Genomic DNA, 25,248 nt, shown 5'->3' on the forward strand with positions numbered 1-25,248 from the left:
GTTTTTTGATGGTTTACGTTATGGTTTTACATCAAAGATTAGATTATACTAGAAAACACTTTATTAAATGAACATGCTCACTGTGTTAAAAATCAAGAATGTAAAAGAAATCAACCATCGTCGCTCACTGCTAGCAAGAGGGCCATAGATTCAAATTTTATGAAGCAAGAGTTTCTCACAAAGTGATATCCATGGCAGAAGGCACATGCATCCCGGCCTTCAAAAATAAATTAATAAATTAATACTGCCCCCCCCCCTCTCTCACACACACACAATGAAAGTAAAGTAAATAATTTGAAAATAAATAAAATTATTAATTAGTGGTGAGTAATAATTATTAAAAATTTATCACCTGATATGATACATTTTATTTATTAAAAATGCATACATACTGCATTTACTTCAACACATTACACTATGTAGTCCATTACATGCATTAACTATTAGCATTGCCATATAACAAGTAAAAAATTAAAACAGTACTGTATAAATGGATTTTTATTTTTTCCATTATTGGTCATTAACAGAGCAACAACTGTATGCAGTTCACACCGTTTGCTGCCTGACTTTCAGTAAACAGTTTTGCTTCAGAAATCATACAAAAAATGTCTGTCATTATGCTATAAAAAAGCAAGATTTCTGCAGTTATGAAACTATGGAACAATTCGATATTCCAATTTAGTATGGATATAAACATCTGCTATGCTCTTTTTATAACAATTGTTTAAGGAGTTTTTACACCATACACTTAATGCTGATTTCTATTATCAAATTACCTAGATAATCACTGATACTTAAAACAATACCCTTATAGTGCATAACATTAGAATATAGTTAGCAATCAAAATACTAAATTGTAGGACTAAAATGTCCTTTAATTTGACAGTGTTGAGGGTAAACTATCTCTATTGCTTAGTAACTATTAGTCTGAATGAACTACCGATCAGAGCAAAGAAGTTAAGGACTGCTTCAACAACTGGTAGTTGAGAGCAACCACGAAGAACCACAAACTACCGGTTCATAAGGTCACGAGATGTGAAATAGTAGTTAAAGGGGAGAAAATTTTTGGTTTCAAAAGTAACAGATCTTTTACCAATCGGGATGACGTTTGAACTTTACAACTACTACTAATCATTTTTCTGTAGTGATTGTGGCAACAATTTCATGTAAACAAACTTTTTCCGAGGGATTTTTTTTTACTCGCCATATATGTTTGTTACTTGTGCTTTGCACTTTTTTTTTTTTACACTAATATCGTTAGCTAGTTTTTATTTTGTAAACAGCATATAATAGTAAAAATACTTATTGTTGTCCAAGCTCATCAGCCACCCCCCACCCTCGAAATCTTTTCAAGTACTCATGCTTTTGGATACTTGAGGAAACGAGTATCTGGAGCCCAGCTACATAGAAGTGGGTCTGATATTGAAGAAAAAGAAAAATTTTTAAAAAATTGAATTTTCACAAAATATAAGATTCTAAATTAAGGTCACTGGTTTAGTCCCCCCCACCAAGAGCACCTCTTCACCTGAGGGCCCTGCTGAATACTATTTTTAATACTGAGTGTCACCTAAAGATCAATTTGTTTTTTAAATGATTTTTTTTTATCAAATTTATTGCTTCGAAAAAACTGCATTGAGCAATGAACTGCAAATTCTTTCTGGAGTAACTAAATTTTAAATTATTGATAATTTGTAATTAAAAATAATTAACTGCCTTACAGCTTATTGTAGTTCTGTATTTTGAACCGTGGTTTTTACTCAGTCTTAAAAGTATAATCAGAACATAGCTTTCTATGGGTGAGCACTTATCTGTTAGTGGAAGCGAATACTTCAATATTTTAAATAAATATATATACAAGTGTATATTAAAGATGTTTTACCAATCTATCTGTTTCATACTTAGCTTCCAACAAATAACTTTCATTTGACATTGTACTTTATTTCAGTTAATTATTAATACAAAAGGCAAAATGGCCAACGAGGTGGCTGAAAAAAATGCCCATAACAAATATGGGTCATATATTTTTAAAATACAGAAACTCCCAATTAAAAGTGCAATAAGAAAACTAAAAAACTATATATACATATGATAAAAAAAAAATAGAAACATGATTTATAAATCACAGAACTTGCACACATGATTTGTCATAAAAATTTTTTATTTCAAACATATGTTCATAAAGAGCTATCACAATCACAATTTATTTTGTTGCACATTTATTAGAAATTACAGCATTTCAAGAATAGAATTATATTATTGAATAAAAATATTGTACAGAAATATTTTTTGGGATCCATTAATTTTCTTCTGCATCGTGACAGTTTGTCATCGCAGCCAGTCTCTAAAAATGGAAGAAAAACTGATTTCTGAAACTGAAGCCACCTGACTAGAATCTTTCTAGTCCTGGTGCAGCAAACTTGAATGTCAAGGGAATGTTCGAGTGCCAGCTAACTTGCAAGGCAGCGACTATGTCTGCAAAAGTCTATGTGATCAAGATACCTCATCGTCTGCTATTATCAAGAGATCGTTGCCTCTAACTGAAGTTGATTCAATGAAGTGAGAGCTCACAGCCTAACCAAGTCAACTTGGAAAAAGAATTCACACAAATGTTCGACAGACTTGAGAGAACTGAAGGGAGAATAATAAATAAAGCTGAAGCCTCCTGCCATGCCTTTTGCAGTTCACGTTCCAAGAAGACTTCCTATACCATTGATGGATAAAGTAAAACAGCATCTCAATGTTATATGGAAGGATAGAATAACCAAATTTTTCACAGAACTTAATGAATGGTGTGCTTTGCTTATGTAGCAACAAAACCAAATGGAGATATCAGGCTCTGCATCCACCTGATGAAGTTGAACAGTAACGTTCAACATGAAAATTTTCTGTTACCTTCAGTTGATCATCTGTTGGGCCAGATATACCCCCAGAAGCCACAATATTTTCCAAGCTGGATGTTAAAAAAGGAGTTTGGCAGAAAAGGCTCAGAGGTTGACAACTTTTATCACGGCTTTTGGAAGGTTCAACTCTTGAGACTTCCATTTGGAATCTCTTTAGCTCCAGAAGTTTGTCAACAAGGCATTGCAGATCATCTACAGGGTATTCCAGCCATGACGAACCTGACAGACGTCACTTTAGTTTGGGGAGTTACTCAAGAAGAGTACAACAGATGTCTCAGATATGTGCTTCGACGGTTACATGATGGGAACGTCATCCTCAACAAGAACAAGCGTGTCTTCTGTGTCACAGAAGTCAGGTTCTTAGGTCATCTGATAGACCACAAAGGAATCCAGCCTGACCCGATGAAAGTAGAAGCCATAGAAAACAGTGTCATAATAATGACACTGATTCAGTGTCTTTATCACTCATGTGCAGTTTTTCTTTTCCGAGTCCTTGGACGCATTATCATTTCAAGAAGGAATACCTGGGCAGAGTAATAAATAGTGCTGTTTGCTGCATACATGACAGCAGACAAAACTCCCACAGAACCTTGCCAGATGCCCCCCTTTTTAATCATCTTTTTTCTTCAAGTTTAGTGATTCTGTCATTTAACAGCATGGACATGGCTATAGGGTAGCCCCTAATTTTGTGAGAGCAAACACAGAAAATGCAGCTGGTTTTGATCTCTGTGTGCAATCTATAGCAGTAGGAAGGGGTGATGATGACCTCTATAGTTTTTGTTCGTCTTTAAAGGGTTCCTTATTTGTATGAAAGCCCTGTCTAGCTACAGTCGGCCTCTCTTCATTTTCGACTTCATAGTGAAGAAAAGCCATTAACCTTGAAAGTCTTGCACATGTTCCCAGTTGTTTGTTGGTGGGTGAGGATCGAGACATCAAGAACACCATTAATGACTGAAGGAAATGGAGGGGAATTGAATATCTGTCACGCTCTTAAAACATCTTTCCCCTAAACAACTTTCAACTAGAGGATACAACCAGGCCCCATTTGTTTTCCTGCTTAACCCCCCATGGATTCCAATGATCTTAAATGGGGTTCAATCTTATCCACCAATTTGCTCAAAGATGTTTTCCCAGTATTACTCACAGGAGTGGCTTAAGTGAGGATGCAAGGAGTGCGGCAAGTTTTAAGGGGCAGCAGTATAGACTTCAGTTAAGATCCCAAAATTTAACACAGTAAAATTTCATAATGACATCACACTTTTAAGTCGTACCTTGAAGATGGAAACATTGAGAAAATAGACAGGGCCTTTGACAGTAATACCAGAAACAAAAATGCAAGTTATTTGGGCAGCTTGAGACAAAATCTGTACCCATGCTGGACATATTTTTGCACCTCTTGCCTATATCCTGCAACAGGGCCCATAGGCTGGAATGTTTTGTGGGATCCAAGCCGGATTTCCCACGGGGCTCCTTCTACAGTTAATTTATAGTGTGAAAAAAAGAAAGATTATAAGGATTTAGTCCCGGGTCCCCAGCGGGAGCCCTACTCTTGGGGGTCATGCACCTTATCTCAAAACTTATCCAAACAATTCCTAACAAAAAACAAAATTTTACCCTATCATCTGGGATTTTGCGCACCCCCTCCAGAGCAGACGGAAAACATTTTCTTTGATTTTTTTTGGCCAATGGAACTTTTTTTAACCCATTCACCTCAGATTTAGCACCCCTCTTGAGCGGTGCCCCGTGCAGCCGCAAAGGGTCACATTGCAAAGAGCCACCCCCTGCACTCTATCGCATGGGGCAAGTGTGCATTTTGGTTCTCTCACCCAGAATTTGTTCTAGAACAGTCAAATGAAAGCAAAGGAAAAATTCGGCTTCTCACTTGTCCGGTCCCTGGAGTACCAGAAATACCTTTGAGAAAAAACTTTAATATAAAAATAACCTCTTTGTATATCATCCTTATAAGATAAGTGATAATGGCTCATAAAAATAAGTGCGGTTTCAAGGATTAAGTTACCTGGCATTATTAAGAATAGTAGAATAATTCTGGAACAAAACAAAAAAACACCAAAAAATTAACTTCAAAAGCTGGATGTATGGGCATGCACATTTGGTACGATAAACGATCGTGTACGGCTTTCTTCTGAACAAAAATCAGGTTTATCTCAAAGTCCCCTTCATTAGAGCCCTGTCAGCCTCCTACCAGGGTTGCCATTAAGCACAGCATATGAGGCTTCACTCCCGGGTGGCAAATAAGCTTGAGCCGGCCCTGATTACCCATATTATTGACAAATTTCAATAGTTCTCGAACATACACTTTAATTAATTCCTTTTTCAAGAAGTGCTGTTCCAATGCGTCTATAGCTTTCGGGTGGTTTTCTTCCATTACCTGGTACGCATCTATAAACTCTTTTGCTTTGTGGCTGGTTGCATTGCTCGAAAAAAATAACGAAATTTGTCTGCAGCAGATAACTCCTGAAACTCATGGATCTGCTTAAATTGTGCCCAAAATGGAAAAAAATTGATCGATTGTCCATCAAATGTTTTAATTCAATCTTGGGAAGCTTAAATTTTGTTTTGTTTTCAGAATGAATGCTCATGACAGATTCACTCTGAACAGAGTAAGCTACCCTGGTCTTTTTACAAAATAATCGTTCAATTGTTATGAACCTGTCTGTGTATTCTTTTACACCCTGTGATTCATTAAAAAATTTCCTCATCTTTAACATTTTCTGTGTCCAGAAGTGTATCCATTATTAAATTATCAAGTTCATACACAATATTCAGCTTTTAAATCTCTCAATTTAATGAATTTGTTCGTGAGTAAACCAAAAGCTACAAAATCTTTATCTAATTTATCTGCAATTAGATTCAGAGTTCTATTAAAAGATGCTCGAATGGGAACTCTTCTTTTAACAAGTTTTTCCATTATCAAAAAAAATTAAATTGCACATTACTGAACGAAAACTGACACAAAATCCCGAGGAAAAAGTTTTAATACAAAAGTTATATCAAAATTTTTTCAATTAATTAATTGATGCTATAAAATGTTTATTTTCTCAAATAATTAATATTAATTTCAATAATTTGCATCCTGGCTGGGTCACCACTTTTACGTGATAACCCACATAAAATTATTTCTAAGGCCAGACACCACCTAGGCCGAGATTTTAATTTACTAATAAACTTAAGTACACTTTTTAAGATTGCTGAAATTTTCTCTGTTGTGCTTCTTTAGAACAAAAAGGAAAGACTTACATTTTTCACCAGCTGAAGTTGCGTCTTTGTTGATTAAAGGATTCACTCAGAGAACTTATACTTCCTTTAAATATCTCGTTCAATATGCTTTGATACTAAATAAGAACATATTTCACACAGATTCAGAGCATCTTTGCTGCTTTCCAAAACAGTTGCAGCAATGAAAAACCAGAGTTGACCATGACTACCATAAGAAACACCTGTATCTTAGTAAAACGACTTCAGCCTTCCAAGCTGAAGTATTTGCAATAGTTACACTATAGCTCAAAACCTAATCACTAAAGGGTATCGTGATAAACAAATCGTTATCTTCTCTGATAGCCATGCAGGATTAATGACTCTTGACAACTTCAAGTTTCAACTGTGTGTCACCTACTGCATCTGAATAGTGAGGCAGTGAACTTGAAGCTATCTGGACTCGAACCTTTCTATCCTATTTCCTATGTCAACCATAAAAGGAGATGTCAAACAATGGACAGAGAATAAACATTATGGGCAATGAAACTCAAGGCAGGACTGCAGACAAGCCAAACTGGCCTTGGGAAACCAACCGAATATAGTTGAAAAAAATTATTTCACTGAATAGGAAAGATTCGACAGGTTATACAGATCATCACTGGTCATGTTAACCTAGCCAAACATCTATACAAATTCATCTATCTGTCCTGTGTGTGAAGAAAACAATAAAACCTCACTTCTCTATGTAGGACAATGCCCTGCATTCTCAATCCCAAGAAGGAACTACTCTGATGATCATCAGGTGACACTAAGTGAAATGGTAAATACAACCAGCATTCACAACTTGATAAATTTTCTTAACTATACTAAACACCTGAACTCATGGTAAGTATCAATTCTCTGCTCTGATCCAAACTCGACAGGAAAAACATATTTTGAGGGGCATGCCAAAATAATGGTTTTCAATGTCACTAAAAAATCTTGCTCAATTTATTCATATTGCCTAAAAAACAGATACATATACAGTGTAACCTCACTACAACAATACTAGATATAACTTGCAACATCGAGTTTCCTTTCCAGTAAAAACTCCATAGTTCAGTCAGTTTCCAGAGTTTTCTATATTTCTGTGAATAGTTAAATGTAATCCGTTAATGTTCTACTGGTGGTGGGCCCCGGACATGGCTCTAATTCTATTCATTTCGCAATAGGCATAACTATACATTGTCAACTCTGACCAAGTCTTTAATGTTGGTATTTAATTGTTGCCATATTTCTATTAAGATTTTCTTACAATGCTTCGATGTGATATGCAAACTACTATGTTGTTATTTGTTAATGCTGTTTCACTACGATGGTCTTGCGTGACTGAGAAACTTCCTATATATTGTTTGCATGTGTGCTGTGATTGTGCTCTTTTTCTTCCCCTTGGGGAGTATTTTTGTTGATCCAAAAATAAAAAAACGTTATGATTTTCTGCATTCATTTTAGTGAACAATCCCATTCTTGATAGGGGCAATGGGGGCCTCCAGATCAGGTTGCGCCTGGTGTCCCACAAAATCAAGATCTGCCATTGCAAGGGTGTCCACTTTGTTACAGGAAGCATTTTTGCAGTCCACGGGCAAAAATTTTCAAGAACACTTCACACTAAGATGTTAAATTATAAATTACCAGTCCATTGTCTATCAGAAATAAAAAGTTTTGATTTTGTGTAGCTCTAAATATATGTAAAAATAAACTTTCTATGTACTCAGAGAAACAGTTATTTTCTGGATATGATGCTGAGGTGAACTCAGAAAGAAAGCCATCACATCTCCGCCGGGACTCGAACCCAGGCTCTCTTGCCCGGGTTTGAGTCCTGGCGGAGACATGATCACTTTTCTTTCTGAGTTCACCTCAGCATCACATCCGGAAAATAACTGTTTCCTTGATATCTCGGGCTGAGAAAAAAAGTCATCTATTTCTATGTACTATTTCGAAAAAATCATAAAAACCATCAAAACAGAAAAAAAGTCAATTTTTTGAAAACAGCTTTTTATTTCAGCAGATGTGTGAGAAATAAGCTGATATCATTATTTTAAGAAAACAAATATTTTAAGAGAAGAGAAATATGAAATATTAAATTTCAAGTCATTGGCTATATAATTTGAGATCAATTTTATTCTGAAAATTCAATTTTGAATTTTTCATTTCAAATATTTGGAATGTACAATTTTTTTGGGAATGACCTGTATACAAATCAATCGTTATAGTAAAGATTGATGTGATTTAAAAAAGAAAAAAAGAGTAAAATACTGCAAGAAACTTGAAGATCAGATTTTTTTAAACCAATTTCTGTAAATATTGAGAGTATCTCCCGTAGCTCTGTAGTTTATTGCAGCTGTCCATAGAAACTACAGACAATCCGTAACAGTTGGTGACTCTGACGACATAATACATACACAAAATTAGGCAAACATAGCATAAACTCAAAATAAATATAACATGCATTCTCATTACACAAGGTAAAAAGGTTGGGTGAGCGTCAATAAAGACTTGTTACATCACAAATTAATTGTGACGGGAGTTGATAGCATAAATGAAAATCATTTAACAATCAGTCTTGAACCTTCCAATTGCTTTCAATACAGTCAAACCTCATTAGTGTGTCACCCTGCTTACCTGATCACTTCTTGGAAATCCAAACTGTCCTCTATGGGGTTCTAATGTTATTTAACTCTTGATAATGCGTCACCCCTCTGATTAATGAGTCACTTTTGTGAAAGCACCCTTTTGAAAATTACCTTCAAATTGGTAACTACTCGTACAATATACACGATAAACTATCGACCAATCAGTCTCTTATCAGTAATTTATAGAATCTTCACTTAAGTGCTGACATATAGGCTATAATCCAAATTGGACGAAGCTCAACCAAAATAACAAGCAGGATTTTGAAGTGTATTCAGTACAATGGATTACATCTAAATAATAAGGGAACTTATAGAGAGACACAAGGAATAGGAATTGCCCTTGTGTATAGCCTTCATTGATTTTGAGAAAGCGTTTGACTATCTTCACATCTGCTGTTAAAGCTCTAGATCAGTGATTCCCAACGTGGGCATTAACGCCCCCTTGGGGGCGATGGAAAGTTCCAGGGTGGCGGTAGAAGCTACGGGTATAACATTGGATCCTATGGGTTAGATTGCGTTGGGGGCGATGGGAGAAAAAAATTTCTGAAGAGGGGGGCGATGGGACAAAAAAGGTTGGGAAACTATGCTCTAGATGTAATTTGGGTAGAGAAGACTTACACCAATATCAAGAAAATAAATGAGAAAACAACTGCAATGATTCATTTGGATAAAGGAAAGGCAAAGATTAAACTCTGAAAAGGAGTCAGAACAGGGTGATACTATCTCACCAAAACTCTTTACAGCTGTTTTAGAATAGTATTCAGAAAACTGGATTGGGATAAAAAAGGAATTAAAATAAATGGAGAATTTCTCAACCATTTGCGTTTTGCAGACAACATTGTTGTTATCAGCAGTAATCCAGACGAACTAGAAGAAATGATATAAGAATTGGCAAAGGCAAGTATTCAGGTGAGCTTGAAAATGAATCTGCAAAAGACTAAAGTTATGTTCAACCCCTTTGCGTTGAAGAGGACAATCTTGCTCAACAACACAGATAGAAGAAGTAAAAAGCTATGTATACATGGGACAAGAAATCACCATGGACAACGGAATCATTAATGAAATAAACAGAAGGATCAGGATTGGATGAAGCACTTTTGGCAAAAACTGTGTAATTCTGTAAAGACACATGCCATTATGCCTAAAAAGAAAAGTTTTTAACCAGTGTGTGCTACCAGCACTGACTTATGGAGCTGAAACATAGACACTCACAAGCAAGATGATACAAAGGCTACAGACAACACAAAGGAGCATGGAAAGATGTATGCTAGGCATCACAAGGAGAGACAGAAAACGAATCACTTGGATAAGGAACCACACAAAGGTATATGATATCATGGAAAGAATTAAACGTTTGAAATGGAAATGGGGTGGACATATTGCAAAAAGACAGGACAACAGATGGACCACAAGTATTCTAGATTGGTACCCTTGTGGTGTTAAATGTCCGAGAAGGCATCCCCACGCAAGATGGATTGACGAGATCAGGAAAGTGGTGGCTAGAGTCAACTGGATGGCTAAAGCATCAGATAGAGAATGGAAAAATTTAGAGACCTTCATCCAGCAGTGGATTGAAAATGGTGGTTGTTCATGATGATGATACACAATAAGCTCGTCATTCACTCTCGCTGTGTCAGAGATATATTATACCTCTCATTTCTCAAGCAGAAGTCACTGAAGTTATCTCTATTCCCCCATCCATACCTTTTACTAGAGGCTTGTTAACGGAATCCTTCAACATCTGGCTATTTCTTATTTGGGAACTGTACAGCAGAATTTTTTTTTTGTTGGAGAGATGTGGTTTTTTTCCATTGCAAAAATTTGCTGGCTTTTTTAAGAAAAATAAATACTGAGTTTACAGGGCGAATTCAATAGATTTGACTGATTTTTGACATTCGAATCAAATCTAGTCTGGACGATTGTCAAGCATCTGTAACCCTGGTTTTCCCTACAGAAAAAAAAAATCATGAAGTTTATTTTTCTAGTGTTAACCAGGCATACACAACATAGTTTTCTGTGTCCGCTCCCATCCTACTGTCAAAATTTAAAAACTACTCCAAATTTAAAAAAGTTTGTTCACTAAAAGACAAAGCAACGCTAGTGGTTGGATATGAAAAATTGGGAATGACAAAAATGGCATTCGCAAAATGAAGGGTACCTTGTACAAGTTTGAACAGTATTATGGCATCTAAGGAGTTTACTCTTTCTGCAATGCACAATGGGGTTACAAAGCGAAGGATATTTCGAAATTTGAACTTTAAAGATATCAAATCCTTGAATGATGCACGCAAGCTAAGGTAAACAACATTCCAGTTTCAAGAAATTCGCTCAAAGAGAAGTCATTCGAAATTTCCAGTGAACTTGGTGTTGAAAGTTTTCATGCCAGTAATGAATGGGTGGAGCATTTTATGGAAAGGCATGCACTATCCTTCAAAAAAGTTAAAGGTGAGTCTGCATCTGCTGATAGTTCTGCCAGAGATAATTGGAAAGAGACTATTCTAAAGAATGTTCTAGACTATCGTGATCCACATGATGTATTTAATTTAGATGAAACTGTTTGTTTTTCGGCTTGTTGCCCGACAAGACATTGACATTTCAAACCGAGAAATGCTCAGGTCTTAGGACAAGCAAAGATAGAATAACAGTTCTGCTTGGTGGAAGCATGACCGGAACAGAAAAACTGAAACCTGTTGTTATAGGTAAGAGCGCAAGACCCCAATGTTTTGGTCAAGTTAAATCACTACCACAAATTCATGACGCTAACTCTAAGTCATGGGTGACGTCTAAAATATGGGAAAAACTATGGAAAGCTTAGATAAAAAGTTTTGTATAATCTATAGAAAAATGATCTTTAGTGTTGATAATTGTGTGGCTCATGTGAAAGTTAATGGATTGCTATCGACTGAGTTAATTTATCTTTCACCAAATGTCACTTCTGTATTACAACTACTCAATCAAGGAGTCATCCAAAATTTCAAGTCTTATTATAAAAACTGTTGCTAAGGATTTCATCAGAGAGATTAATGAAAAAGAAGTTCCATGTGAACATACTTGATGCCATGTTCTATGTTCACAAAAGCTGGAAAAGTCTCTGAAATTACCATAAGAAATTGTTCCCATCATGTTTGTTTTCTCTAGAAATTCTGTTAATTTAAGTGATGATGATGACTTAGTCCCATTTTTTGTGTTGTTAAAGCATCTGCAAAATCGTGGGAAAGATACTCCTGATGAAGGAATGTATATGAATGGTAACGGAAATTTTCAGATATGCGCTGGGAATAACAAAGGATATTGTAGCTGAACTTCAGGAAAGGAAAAACATATCTGATGACGAAACAGATGAAGAATTAGTTACCACCTGCTGATGCCATGCAAGATGCCTTCCAAACAAGAGGCCATGGATTCTATCGATTTATTAAGAAAATTTGTGTCAGGATTGGAAAGCACAACAGACAGAGACTTCCAATTTCTATCTTCTTTGGAGAAAAGAATCACTTCTTCAACCACCAATTCCATACAAACAAAACTTGACAGTTTTTTTCAGTGTAAAATGAAGAATTTTTTTTCCACATAACTCATAGATAAAGAATACCTATTTTATTTTCATTTATAATGTACCACAAAAAAAGTAAACTGCTAAGAAGACAATACTTTTTCCATAAACGTGGAAAAATTTGCGAATTTTGAAAAATCAGAAAGTAATATTTTTGTGTCATTCAAATACATAATTATTTAGCAAATTAACATTAATTTGTCAAGAAAAACTTGAGTAATCAATTTTAATGACTGAACATGTTTGAATAACTAAAATTTGGTTTATCACAGTTATGGTTTACTCCACTTAACGAGCCACTTTGCTTACCAAGTCATATTTTTGCTCTCCCAAGCATAAATACAAATACAACGCCACAACAGGCAAAATGCCCAACGAGGTGGCTGAGAAAAAGATGCCCATAAAAATATGGATGTCATATATTTCAAAAATACAGCAACCCAATTAAAAATGCAATTAAAAAAAATTGTAAACAATATATTGTTTAGTGACTAATTAACATGACTAATTAACAAGGTTTGACTGTACATGCACATGTTTTTTGAGGTATCATAGGCATCACTGATGGGTGGCAGAACAATAACGTCACAGACACAATATTCGATATCGCTAGATATTTTCTAATGTTATGCACACATCAAGGGTATGTTTCTGTGTTTATATAGATAATTCAATAATAACAGAAATCAACACTACATATATGCCATATAAGAACTTTTTAAACACCTATCTGAGTTCAGCACATGGTTTATATCAATAGACATGCATAAGTAGTTGAAGGAATTTTAGAAGATTGAGAATCCTTAAATTGAAGAATATCGAATTGTTCCATAGTTTTCCTTCAGCTTTTGTTATGCTCTATTCAAATTGTATATTTTACAAGAAAAAAAAAATATTGTTCAAAATAATTCTGTGTAGATAGTAGAAAACTATTTTATAATCATATTAAGTATTCATACTTTGTGTAACATAGGCAGAGTTTGAAATAGACTTCTATCCGATCTCGTACGCAGACATACACATTATTTGGCAAATGACTATCAAACTTTGACATTTTCTTGATCAGATACTCATTTTAATTTAATGTACTCCCCATGTATGTACAGTATGTCATTATTTGTTATGTTTGTTTTGATTTTTATCATGCTTTTTTTTTCTTTATTCCCTGCAATGTAAGTGCAACAAGCCTTTTGTGGACGTAAAATAAATAAAATAGTCACTTTAAACATTACATGCAATCAATGTGTGTATTTTCAAAAGGAATTTTTATATTGAAAAGCAATATTTGAGGTTTTTGACATGACAGTGTGCCATGCGGCAAAAACCTGCCAACCCCGAGTAAAAGTAACTCATTATTCATTATATTATTTTTTCTACTATCAGATAAAAACTTATAAATAAAATTACCTTGCACATTGTCTATGTTTGGCAGAAAACTGTGAAATTTTAATGCCAAAAGGCATCGTACAGGTACCCAGAACATTGACAACTCGAAAATTAGAAAACTTCACTTTGAAACCAAGCTGTTGAATCACACGAGCAAATCTCCTAGAAGCTTTTTTCGCATCATCATCACTAAAGCAACCAAAATAAAGGTTATAGCACTACATGAATAGATAGCACAAGTAATATAACAATAATAAGCAAGACACAATTATATGCAAATGCATACATACATAAAGGCATATGCATTTGCATATTTTCACCTATTTTTCAACATAAATGCACAAAATTAAAAATTTTCAGATACCATGCTTATTTTTAAAGTTTCCCAAAAGGTTGATAACACTTTTTGTAATTTATCAAATGAATATATACAAGTTTGTTTTAAAAAATTAGAACACCCCAGAAATTGAGAAGAGCAATTCATGAAATGCTGAAGTTGGACAGCCGAAACCAACAGTGTGATCGTAATTAGTATTTTCTTCTTTTAAAAGGCTCTTGGGCCTATTGATGGTAAGAAAATTTGTCTTAAATAGATTGAATGCATCTTAAAATGCCAAATCACCTTTTCCTCTTTGTGTTAAAATTAGAACTCTGGCACAGATCTGGATTGCAACTCAGCCATGAATTCCATTGTTGCTATAGTAGAGTTGATAGCAGATGGTTTCCAATTGATCAGTTTTTTCTATGCTCCACTTCACAATGTCTTGATAAGATCAGCATCAATCATCAATTATCGGATATCACAAAACCACTGAAGTATCAGTTATGTTTGATGGTGTGGGCAGGCAGAGTGTGGAAGGGAAAGAGACAACGACGAGAGAAACAAAACACATGTCTAGTCAGACGAACGACATTTTATACAAGCAAAAAGAAATAACTATCATACAGCAGCGGTCAAGTGGAGGGGAAAAGAAAGTCCCCAAAAGAGGGATACATTGCGTATATGGGGAAAGAACATGAATACACACAGTAAGGGGGAAAATGATATTATTCCAACACCCCCACTTCATTTGAGCCCATAAATAAACATAACATTTCTTAATTTCACAATATCAAGTGCTTTTGTAAATCCGTCGGCTGGGTTGACTTTAGAGTCTATATGTTGAATGTCCAGATAACCTTCACTGATCTTCTCGCGAACAAAATTATGCCTGATGTCGATGTGTTTCACGCGACTGGACACAACATGATTACCGGCGAATGATATGGCACTTGTGCTGTCACAGTACAAAGTTATGGGTTGGCTGACGCAACCTTGCAATTCAGTCTTGAGTTGCTGTATCCAGAGAAGTTCTTGAACGGCTGAGCTTATTGCCATGTACTCAGCTTCTGTTATGGAAAGAGCGACCGTTTGTTGTTTCTTTTAATTCCAGCTGATGGCTCCGGCGGCATTGCAGAAGACATAGCCCGTAGTTGACTTCCTGTCATCTTTATCTCCAGCCCAGTTAGAGTCGGTGTAACCAACCAACTCCCCTTCGTTTTTCTGGAACACGAGTTTCTTGGTGAGAGTTCCCTTCAGATAGCGCATAATACGCTTCACGGCAGACCAATGAGCTTGACCAGGATCGTTGGCGAATCTGCTCACCACTCCTACAGCGTAGCTGATGTCTGGACGAGTTCCTTGTGAAGCATATAGTAAGGATCCTACTGCTTCTCTGTATGGAACCTTTTTCATCTGGCTGCGATCTTTTTCATTCTTCGGCGACATGTCTCTAGTGAGATCTTGATCGGAGGCTATAGGTGTATTGACCGGCTTGCTTCCTTCCATAGAAAATCGTTTCAAGATGTCTTCGATGTTGGTCCAGAGTTATCACTCCGTTTTTGCGATCTCTGATTATCCTTATTCCGAGTATATAGTGGGCTTCATCTAGATCTTTCATCTGGAATGCCTGTTTCAGCTCCCTTTTGATTCTGTTCTTTTAGTTTTTGTCATTGGAAAGAATAAGAAGATCGTCGACATAAACGGCTACGATGATAATTTTCCCGTTGTAGTTCTCAAAAAATATGCATGGATCTGCTTTTGACCTTTTTAAACCCGACTGCAACAATGCCTGACTTAAGTTGTCATACCATAGTCTACTGGCTTGTTTTAACCCATAAATGGCTTTCTTCAGTCGACAGTGTCGTTTTGGAAAATGTTCCGTGTCTGGAAGTTCCATATAGATCTCTTCTCCAAGTTCCGGATGGAGAAATGCTGTGACCACATCCATCTGATCTATGTCCAGATCATGTTGAGCTGCTAGAGAGATCAGAAATCTGATGGAGCTGTGCTTCACTGTTGGCGAAAACGTTTCTTCATAGTCCAGGCCATATTTCTGTGAACATCCCTTGGCAACGAGACGAACTTTGTATTTTTCTATGTCACCATTGGCCTTTCTCTTTGTATTGAAAGTCCAACGACTTTTGATAGGTTTTCTTCCGGATGGAAGATCACAAAGTTCCCAAGAATTGTTGTGAGGATGAGCTTTTACTTCAATATCTAAAGCCTCTCGCCATCTCTCTCCTTCGGGGCTGGCCATAGCTTCCTCTAATGTTTCTGGATCTTCACCACGACACAAACTGGCTTGATGGACAATGAAGCCGTTGTTGAAGTGCCTTCTGTCAGGAATACGACTACAGGTTGGATGTTCCTCATCATCGTTGTCGTCATCCATCAATTTCTCAAAGAAATTCCCCATGTGATGGTCGTCACCTGCTATCATCACTTCGAATCTCTTGGGTGGGATGCCTTTAGTTGACCTTTGTGAAACACGAATTCGGGATCCGTCACCTCTGGGATCTCCCTCTGATGGGTTTCTGGATCGCTCCTCCTGAGTTTTTATTTCCACTGAGCCAGAAAGTTCGGTTTCACGAACATCATCTTTAGTCGCATCGAAGCTGTCACTTACTTGATGTTCTACACAGAACCTGACATCTCGACTGATTACAACCTTTTACAATGATTGGTTGTAGCAGCGATAGGCTTTCGACTCCTCGTCGTACCCAAGGAAAATCATTTGTACCCCTGTGTTATCGAGTTTTTGACGCCTCTGTTGGTACATGAACGAAACACTTCGATCCAAAAACTTGTAGGTTCTTGATGGTAGGCTTCCTGTTCGTCCACAGTTCGTAAGGAGTTTTGTCCTTTACTCGAGTTAGAACACGATTCATAATGTAGTCAGCTGTCATCACAGCTTCACCCCAAAAGTTCTGCTGTGGAGAATAAGCCGCAGTTAGCTGAGTTTGCACACCTTTATCAGCTGAGAATTTCCTCAAGTTTCGGTTTAGGTATTCACCTCCTCGATCGGATCGAATCACCTTTACTTTTCGACCGAATTTATTTTAAACAAGATTCAGGTACCGCTTTAGAGCATCGGATACGTCTGATTTTTATGCCAACAAATATACTTGAGTGTACCTCGAATAATCATCAATGAACGTGACAACATACCGCTTTCCACTTGGTGTGATCGTTTGCATCGGGCCACACACATCGGTATGAATTAGATCTAACGGTGCGCTCGACTCACTCGTGGATTTCTTGGGGTCTCGGAAGTTTCCCTTTCATGCACGTATCGCAGGACATGTTGATACCACAGTCAATGAGTTTCAAATCATGAACAAGTCCTTCAGCATGCATCTTCTTGATAGTTTCTATATCTCTATGACCCATTTTTCGATGCCATGTATGTACGCAATTTTCTTTATGACCAGTCACTGTATTCACTTTATGTAACTGACAAAACCGTAATCGGTACAGATTTCCGACAGAGTCAGCAATACCGATCTGCTTTCCATCTTTGTGAATTTCACAATAATCACCATGAAAGTTCGCGGAAGCATCATGTAAAGTTAGCTGACGAACGGATATTAGATTACTGACGACGACATCGGGAGAATACAACACATTCGAAAGTAACACTTTTGTCACAGTACCGTCTACATTTTTCAATAGCATATTTCCGGAACCTATGCCTAGCACATCAACTGTTTCGCCGTTTGCAACTTCAATATTATCTTTATACGAGTTATCTAACGACGTGAAGAAATTGATATCGTTACTCACGTGGCGTGTGGCACCAGAATCTACAATCCAGTTTTCCGACTGTATGCCTACTGAAAGCAAGGTATCCTTTAGTTGAGCTGCGCTCACTTTATTTTCGCTTGAGCTCCTGGACGTTTTCTCTGGATGATTCCTTTTCCACTCTACGTATTTTCTGCATCTGTTCTTGACGTGGCCGGGCTTCTTGCAAAAATAGCACTTTATGGAGTTTTTCTTCTCGATGTGGCTTGATCCGAGTTTCATCATTCTTTCTGTGAGGATACTGCCTGGATCCGCTTGTTGCTGCCTTTTTTCGTATTCTGCGATGACCTTTTGCTGGACAACAGCGAACGTCAACTCGGTTTCGGCACGTGTTTCCAATGCGGTGATCATTGGGTCGACGCTCCTCGGCAGGCTGCTGAGTAGAATGGCGGTGTTCCATTTATCTGATAAGCATTCCTCGCCGAGGTCCCTCAGCTTCAGAAAAAGTTCTTGCATGCGGACGACGTGCTCGGGAACATTTCCGCCTTCTTCTAGCTTCAGGGAACAGATTGTCCTGATCAGGTGAACCTTGTTGGTGAGGGTGCTCTTCTCGTGATACTCCTTCAGGGCGATCCACATGTCCTTCGCGGATTTGCTATCACGGATGTGGATTAGCTGATCATCCTTGACAGTTAGTCCGATGGACGCTTGTACTTGGCTGTCGGCTTCATCCCATAGATCGAGGGTCCTTTGATTCGCTTCACCTGGATCTGGCCTATCGTTCTCGATGACTTTCTTGAAAAGTTTCTCTTTCATTAGTAGAAGTTTAACTTTATATTTCCAGTTCGAATAGTTTTGATTGTTCAGCTTGACAATATTGTCCTTGATGCTGGCCATTATCGTTGCGAAGTTTCCTGATGCACACGATAAAACGAATGGAAACTAAACTTCTAACGAGATACCACTACTGCGTATCGGCGTGCAGAAAAAAAAAAATTGAAAATGCAACCATCACAAAAAATACGTCTCTGGGTGATGCTCTGGGCCCATAACCTGTGGGCAGGCAGAGTGTGGAAGGGAGAGAGACGACGACGAGAGAGAGAGAGAAACGAAACACACGTCTAGTCAGACGAACAACATTTTATACAAGCAAAAAGAAATAATTATCATACAGCAGCGGTCAAGTGGAGGGAAAAAGAAAGTCCCCAAAAGAGGGAAACGTTGCGTATATGGGAAAGAACATGAATACACACAGTAAAAGGGGGGAAATGATATTATTCCAACAGATGGAACTTGCAGAATTCTTGATCTACATTTTCTATCTTCAAACTAAGTCTTCAGCTGCTGGAACCAAAAAAAAAAGAGACTAATGAATCAGAAGACCACCTGGATGCAGGTGTACATTAGCTTCTCTGTCTTTTTAGTTCAGAAGTTGAAGACTTGTATGGAGAGGGTAGTTTCATTTGCTATCAAGATTTTGAAATTTTCCAAGAACCTGTATCGATGCTGCAGCAATTTACATAGGCAAAATCTTGATGGCAAATGAAATTCTCATCTCCATACAAGTCTTCAACTTCTGAACTCAAAAGGCAGAGCCTAATGTACACCTGTATCCAGAGAAATCTTCCGATTCATTTGCCTCGGTGATGCCCCACAAGGGGGCGATTTGAGAATGTTTTTCTATTAGAGCTCAGAATTTTTCAAAAAAAAAAAAAAATCCCACAATTTTTTATATCACTTCAAAGTTTTACATTTTAAACAATTTCTTGTGATGACTTTTATTTTTCTGTCTCGGTGTTTTCCCCCTCAGTGTTTTGTGGTTTGACCAGGGGTTCTTAATGTTTGTGTTCCATGGGCGATTTCTGCCAAAATATATGAAATGAAAAAAAAATGAAAGCCAAGAACCCCCCCCCCCTCTTTACAAAATAATATATATATATATATATATATATATATATATATATATATATATATATATATATAGAAACTGTCGTGAGACAGGTTAGTTTCACCATTCTGTTGCCAGGCTGGAGTTCTCCAGATCGATACAGTGGGGTGAGGCTTTAGCTTGGTGCAAGTCACACTAAGCCCTGTGGTTGGTGGCTGTAGCTCTGTACCTATGGATAAAAACCCCACGACTGACATTAAGAGGGTTGGCACCACCCCTCGATTCTGGCTCCACTGGCTCTTGATTCAGGATTTATTTCTGTCTCGCCCAGTCAGATCTGTCCTGAGTGGGACAGCAGTGTCAGATTTAAGAAAGTATCCTGTATGGCCTTAGGGCTGGGTCAGGGGTGCGTTGATGCATATGGAAACAATGAGTTAATTTTTTTTCTTATCCAAGCTCATGTACACCTCCCCCCCTCCTACCCTTGAAGTCTCTCCAAGGACCCTTGTTGTGTGGAAAATTTATCTCCAACAATTCGCCGCTACAAAATTCACTGCCACACGATTTACTGAAAGGAAAATTTATCTCTGGGAAAATTCCCAGACCTGACAAATTCGCTGCAAGAAAGTTCACAGACAAACAATTCATTGATAAGTGGAAATGTAAGAGGAAGAATAGGTGAGTGAGCCAGTGAGTTAGTGAGTGAGCAGGTGAACAAATAAGTGGGCGATTGAGCAGGTGAACAAATAAGTGGGCGATTGAGCAGGGGAGCAAAATGATTAGATGATTTAGCAGGTGAGTAAATTAACAAGGGAGTTAGTGAATGAACAGATAAGTCAGGAAGTAAGCAAGCTAGAAGCGAGTGAATGAGTTGGTAAGTGAGTGACTGAATCACTCATATGGCTACTCAACTGCACATTCACTTGGTCACTCATATGATTATTCACTCACTTCTTGTTTAATCACTGTCACTCACTCATTGGTGACAAACTGTTGCCAGTGAGTTTTCCTAGTGGCGATTTTTCAGTCTTTGAATTGTTGGAAGTAAATTTTCCATATATTGAAAGCTCTGGTAAAAAGCACCACTGCTTTCGACTAAGTAAATTAAGTTTTTGGCTCCTTTAGCGTGAATAGGAGTTTACTTTTTTGTATAAAATAATTACAAGTAATGGGGACAGAAGAGACAGAACAATGGGGGGGGGGGGACAGCAGAAAAACCTCTTGGTTGTAAAATTTATGGATGCAAAACAATAGCAAAAGATGGTTAATTTTTATATTTACATTTTAATTTTTTACATTAAAAAAGTTAGAGATATGAAGTTTAACGGGGGGGGTGTGTGATCATGATTTCAGAGGTGGAGCATGGAGTAAAAAAGGTTGGGATCCACTGTGGTTTATCTCTATTTTTTGGTTAAAGCAGCTGAAAACTTTGTCCAAAAGTGAAAAATGCTGATTGAATCAAGAATTCGGAAATGTCCATCAAATTTCATCAATGCTTCTGTGATTTTGCAATACCCAATTATAATACCAGATACTAATCCTATCAGAAGATTTTGGTGTCATGCTTAAAAAAGGTGATCAATTACATACAGCTATACAATAGCATTGATGGTATTCATGTTTAATTTTCATTCATATAAAACTATATTTCGTAAATGAATATGCACCAAGAAAATATAGAATGCACATTTTAAAAACACTGCTTATTTGGCTTTTCAACAGAATTATTTGTTTTTTTAACACATTTAAACAGTTTTGGTACATATTTGGAATTTTTAAAACTTATTTGGAAATTTATTATTTGGATTTTTAATACATATTTTAGCATTTCTTGGTGCATATCAACTCATTTTTAGATCACATTTTGCCACTTTTTTATTAAAATATTTTATTTTACAATATTCACACAACCTCAATCAGTTTTCTAAATGTACTATTACGTGATGTGGTTGGCTTATTTCTGTATCTCATACAGGCAGATGAAAAAGATAATCTCCTAAAATGTCCAGACAACGCTTCAGTTTGGTGCTAATAGTCTCTCACTGAAAAAACATGTGCATTGGAAACATTCAAGTTTAGGATAATTTTTTTATATTTTTTTTTAGACATATCTTTTTATTCATATGAATTAGCTCATAAGCTGTATGGAAAAGAAATAGAAGTATATCTATAAAGGGATTTTCAAGATAAACATAAATTAATCAGGCGTGAAAGACTGTAATTCTAATGATAATTGCACAAAAATTCAGCTCACAACGCTGCTGTTATGCGAGTGCTTGCATTTATGTCAAGCAAAATGTTCATTAGACGAGGAAGAAGTATCACAAAACAATTTTAGTCACAAAAAAAATTCATAAGTCAAGGTGTATATATATATATATATTATGGCATACATTGACTATATTCACTTCTGAATTGCAGGACAGATGACAATTTTTTTTTGTTTTTTTTTGCAGCAGGTTAAAAACATGCTGCAGAAGAAATGTGAACCATTTTAATACATTTTTTCTGTGCACCAGAAAAATGTGATGTTAATTTACTACTGAGCCTGTGAGAAACTAAACACAGTATAAAACTTCATTATGCTGTATTATGTTAATTAAAAAAAACGAAAATTCACCTGGTCGCCCCTGTGCATGTAATTTTGCCAGAAGACCATATGCTTGCTGTTGTACAAGGATTTCTCAGTTTCATTGTCACCATCTGCCAAATCATATATACAGAAAAACTTATTTATGTAAGCAAGTAAGCACATGGGCTTATTCTGAAATACTCTTACAAAATACTCTTCACAAATAATGTTATACTATTTTCTTGCATACAGAGTAATTCAGAAAAGCAATGCCAAGCTGAAAGGGCAATTCAGACATACAATAATAATCCAAAATCACATAGGAAAGCCATCAAAATCACTGAAGCCATCCGGAGCCATTCGTTAGTAACTCTGCATGGACTGCATGCTTGAATGCACATACTACTACTTAACTCTACATGCACCTCATATACATTCCTCTGCAGAATTTCTAATGAATCAGTAAGTAGGAATGTGTATTCTGAGTGTATCTGTGGCCCCTAACATATTTATATTATCAGAATTGCTACTTTTTTCTTGCTGAGTTTGGGATTGCTTTAAAAAAGTCTGTGATTCGACAAGTTCCTGTAGTGGCATTTGCGCACCTATGTGATTTTTGGTTGTTATCATATGCCTGAATCTCCCTTTGATGTTCTGAATCACCTTGTATAATCTACAGATAAATGTTAAAGAAACATCTTCTAGTGCAGATTATATAAAATGCTTCATATTATGAGCAGTTTTCTTTTATGAGGATTAATCCTGTGCAACCATAAACTTTAACAGATCTGTATTCCAAAAAAAAAAAAAGCCGGCTACCTGCATTCACCACAGCATTGCATTCAAGAAGTCTCTACAGTGTCCTTAAGAACGCCCATTCTGCATTGTATGGAGACTGACCAAGGACTTCGTTGTAGAAGTGAACCATGAAGAATAGGTGATCAACACTGATGGAATGAAGCCAGCATTTTATCTATCTTGTGATAATGTTCCCAATGAATCTACAGATTCTAATTTTGTGTGAAATTATTTGTCACAAGATGCTATTGAAGAATATGATTTATTTTCCCCTAAACAAAGTGTGAGTCTGATGGGGAGGTTGTGTAGCAGAATCATGGCACTCATGTCACCAACACTTGTATAATAACCATAGATGTACACAGGAGAAAATCCTGTGTACACAAGGGGGGGGGGGGTTTAAAAGTTTGTTCTTCTGAAGGGGGGGGGGGGGTTTATGTTTTATTCCTACAAAATAACACTATAATTTTGGTTGCTCCTATCCCACCTTGTGCATGCCAATGATCATTGACAGATCCTGACAACTGGCATCTTGACAGATCCTCTGGTGCAAAACACAGCTTGACACTATGGCGACTAAAAAACTGATGTTAGCACCTCATTTTTTTTAAATGTATGATAATTAAATTGGAGTGTGTGGACAACACAAAATTATAGGAAATTACATTAGCACTTTTGCTAGAGCAGGAAATGGTGAGCAAGTTCTGGTAATTCAAATATACTATTTTAGACAGATTTAGTGGAGGGGAAATGCTCTGCATCTATAAAATTTTGGTGGCACCTAAATTTTTTTAATTTTATTTTGTCACCCTGGTATAGAATACTTTCCTTCAAAGCCACAAGTGGAAAAAATATATGGCATCAATGTGTCTAGGGCAGTGGTTCTCAACTTTTGTCACTTTCGGCCCTTTTGCTCAATTCACAATTCATCTGCGGCTACTCAAAATAATTTTGCAGATATTTTCTCATAACTATTTCAAAGCATAAATATAAGCAAGTGAATTAATATCTCCAGCTCACCCCAATGCCCATAATCTCTGTTCCTTCCAACTTTTGTCCTAATGTAAACAAAAGCACTTGTACAATAGGCCTACTCAAAATGATTGAAGAACATTTTGCCTCTCCTACAGTACAACACTGCCAAAAATATAGTCTTTGATGGTTTGCCCCTCGTATCATAAAATACGAGTACCTCAGTTTTATTTATTTTTTATTTATTTGGTATTATTTAAAAGCTATCTGGAAGACTGAATTTTTTTAAAGGATCAAAGTATTTCTGTGGCTATGTCCTCAGGGTGGGTGTTGAAAGGATATCGTCTTTCTCACTCAAACATCAAATTCTCTCTTTTAATGGAAATATCATGGGTTTTTATTCTTATTATTCCTGGTCACAAACAGATTCGACATGCACTTGTATATGCTTCTTGCAAAAGGGGATTTCTTTTTTATGGTTTGACTGATTGGTAAGGGACAATTCTAGGTTATGGTTTCGCAGGGAATTTTCTCCAATAGGGTTGTTAATAAATAGAATAGCTTACCCCCGAAGGTAGTAAATTCTAACAAAATTGACACGTTTAAAAAAAACACAATAAACATGTTAGGGTGAATCGAGAAGTTATCCATACTTAAAATAAGACAACCATAAGTATTCTTTATGGGCATTGTGTAATATTTTATCATGTATTTGTTTGTAATTGCATTTTTAATTGGGTTGCTATATGTTTGAAATGTTTGAAATCCATATTTGTTATGGGCATCTTTTTCTCAGCCACCTTGTTGGGCATTTTGCCTGTTGTGGTGCTGTATTTGTATTTGATCACATAAATGAAATGTGCTCATCTATCTTGTTTGGCAGCAATTCAAAAATTTATTTCTTTGCAACTGCTCCACGACTTCTATAAACACAGATTTTTTGCTGTTAACAAGATTTTTTCTTGTCCATGCGCTTTGTCACTTATTGCGGTGAATATACGTATCTTCAAAGAACTCACAGTTCTGTTTTAGCAGCTTGTTGGGAAAGGTAGGAGGCAGTGATATTGGTTTCATTGAAGGCTGCAAGTCAAAAAATTTGGTTCGAAAGGGTACTGCTCATTCTTGATTTAGTTAGCCTCATTGTGACAGACACTATAGGTCCACTGTGGAGTGGTCCGTGAGAAAGTCTGGCCTGGGGACCCACTAAGCATCCCAGTCTAGGGACCAT

At 36.7% G+C, this 25,248-nt stretch overlaps 1 protein-coding gene across 1 annotated transcript in view; it reads right to left on the reverse strand.

The window, feature by feature from the left end:
- LOC149064605 (TATA box-binding protein-like 1) overlaps positions 1-25,248 on the reverse strand; it is a 50,408-nt gene that overhangs the window by 12,185 nt on the left and 12,975 nt on the right. Inside the window, exons 2-3 of the mRNA XM_089255404.1 lie at positions 22,299-22,381; positions 13,749-13,916 (exon numbers count right to left, since the gene is read on the reverse strand). Coding sequence (XP_089111530.1) covers positions 13,749-13,916; positions 22,299-22,381 — 251 coding nt within the window. The remainder of the gene's footprint in view (positions 1-13,748; positions 13,917-22,298; positions 22,382-25,248) is intronic.

The sequence above is a fragment of the Pholcus phalangioides genome, unplaced genomic scaffold (genome assembly GCF_987345545.1).
Source record: "Pholcus phalangioides strain wild (caught in Gottingen) unplaced genomic scaffold, Ppha-v1.0 ptg000042l_1, whole genome shotgun sequence".
Classification (NCBI taxonomy): Eukaryota; Metazoa; Arthropoda; class Arachnida; order Araneae; family Pholcidae; genus Pholcus; species Pholcus phalangioides.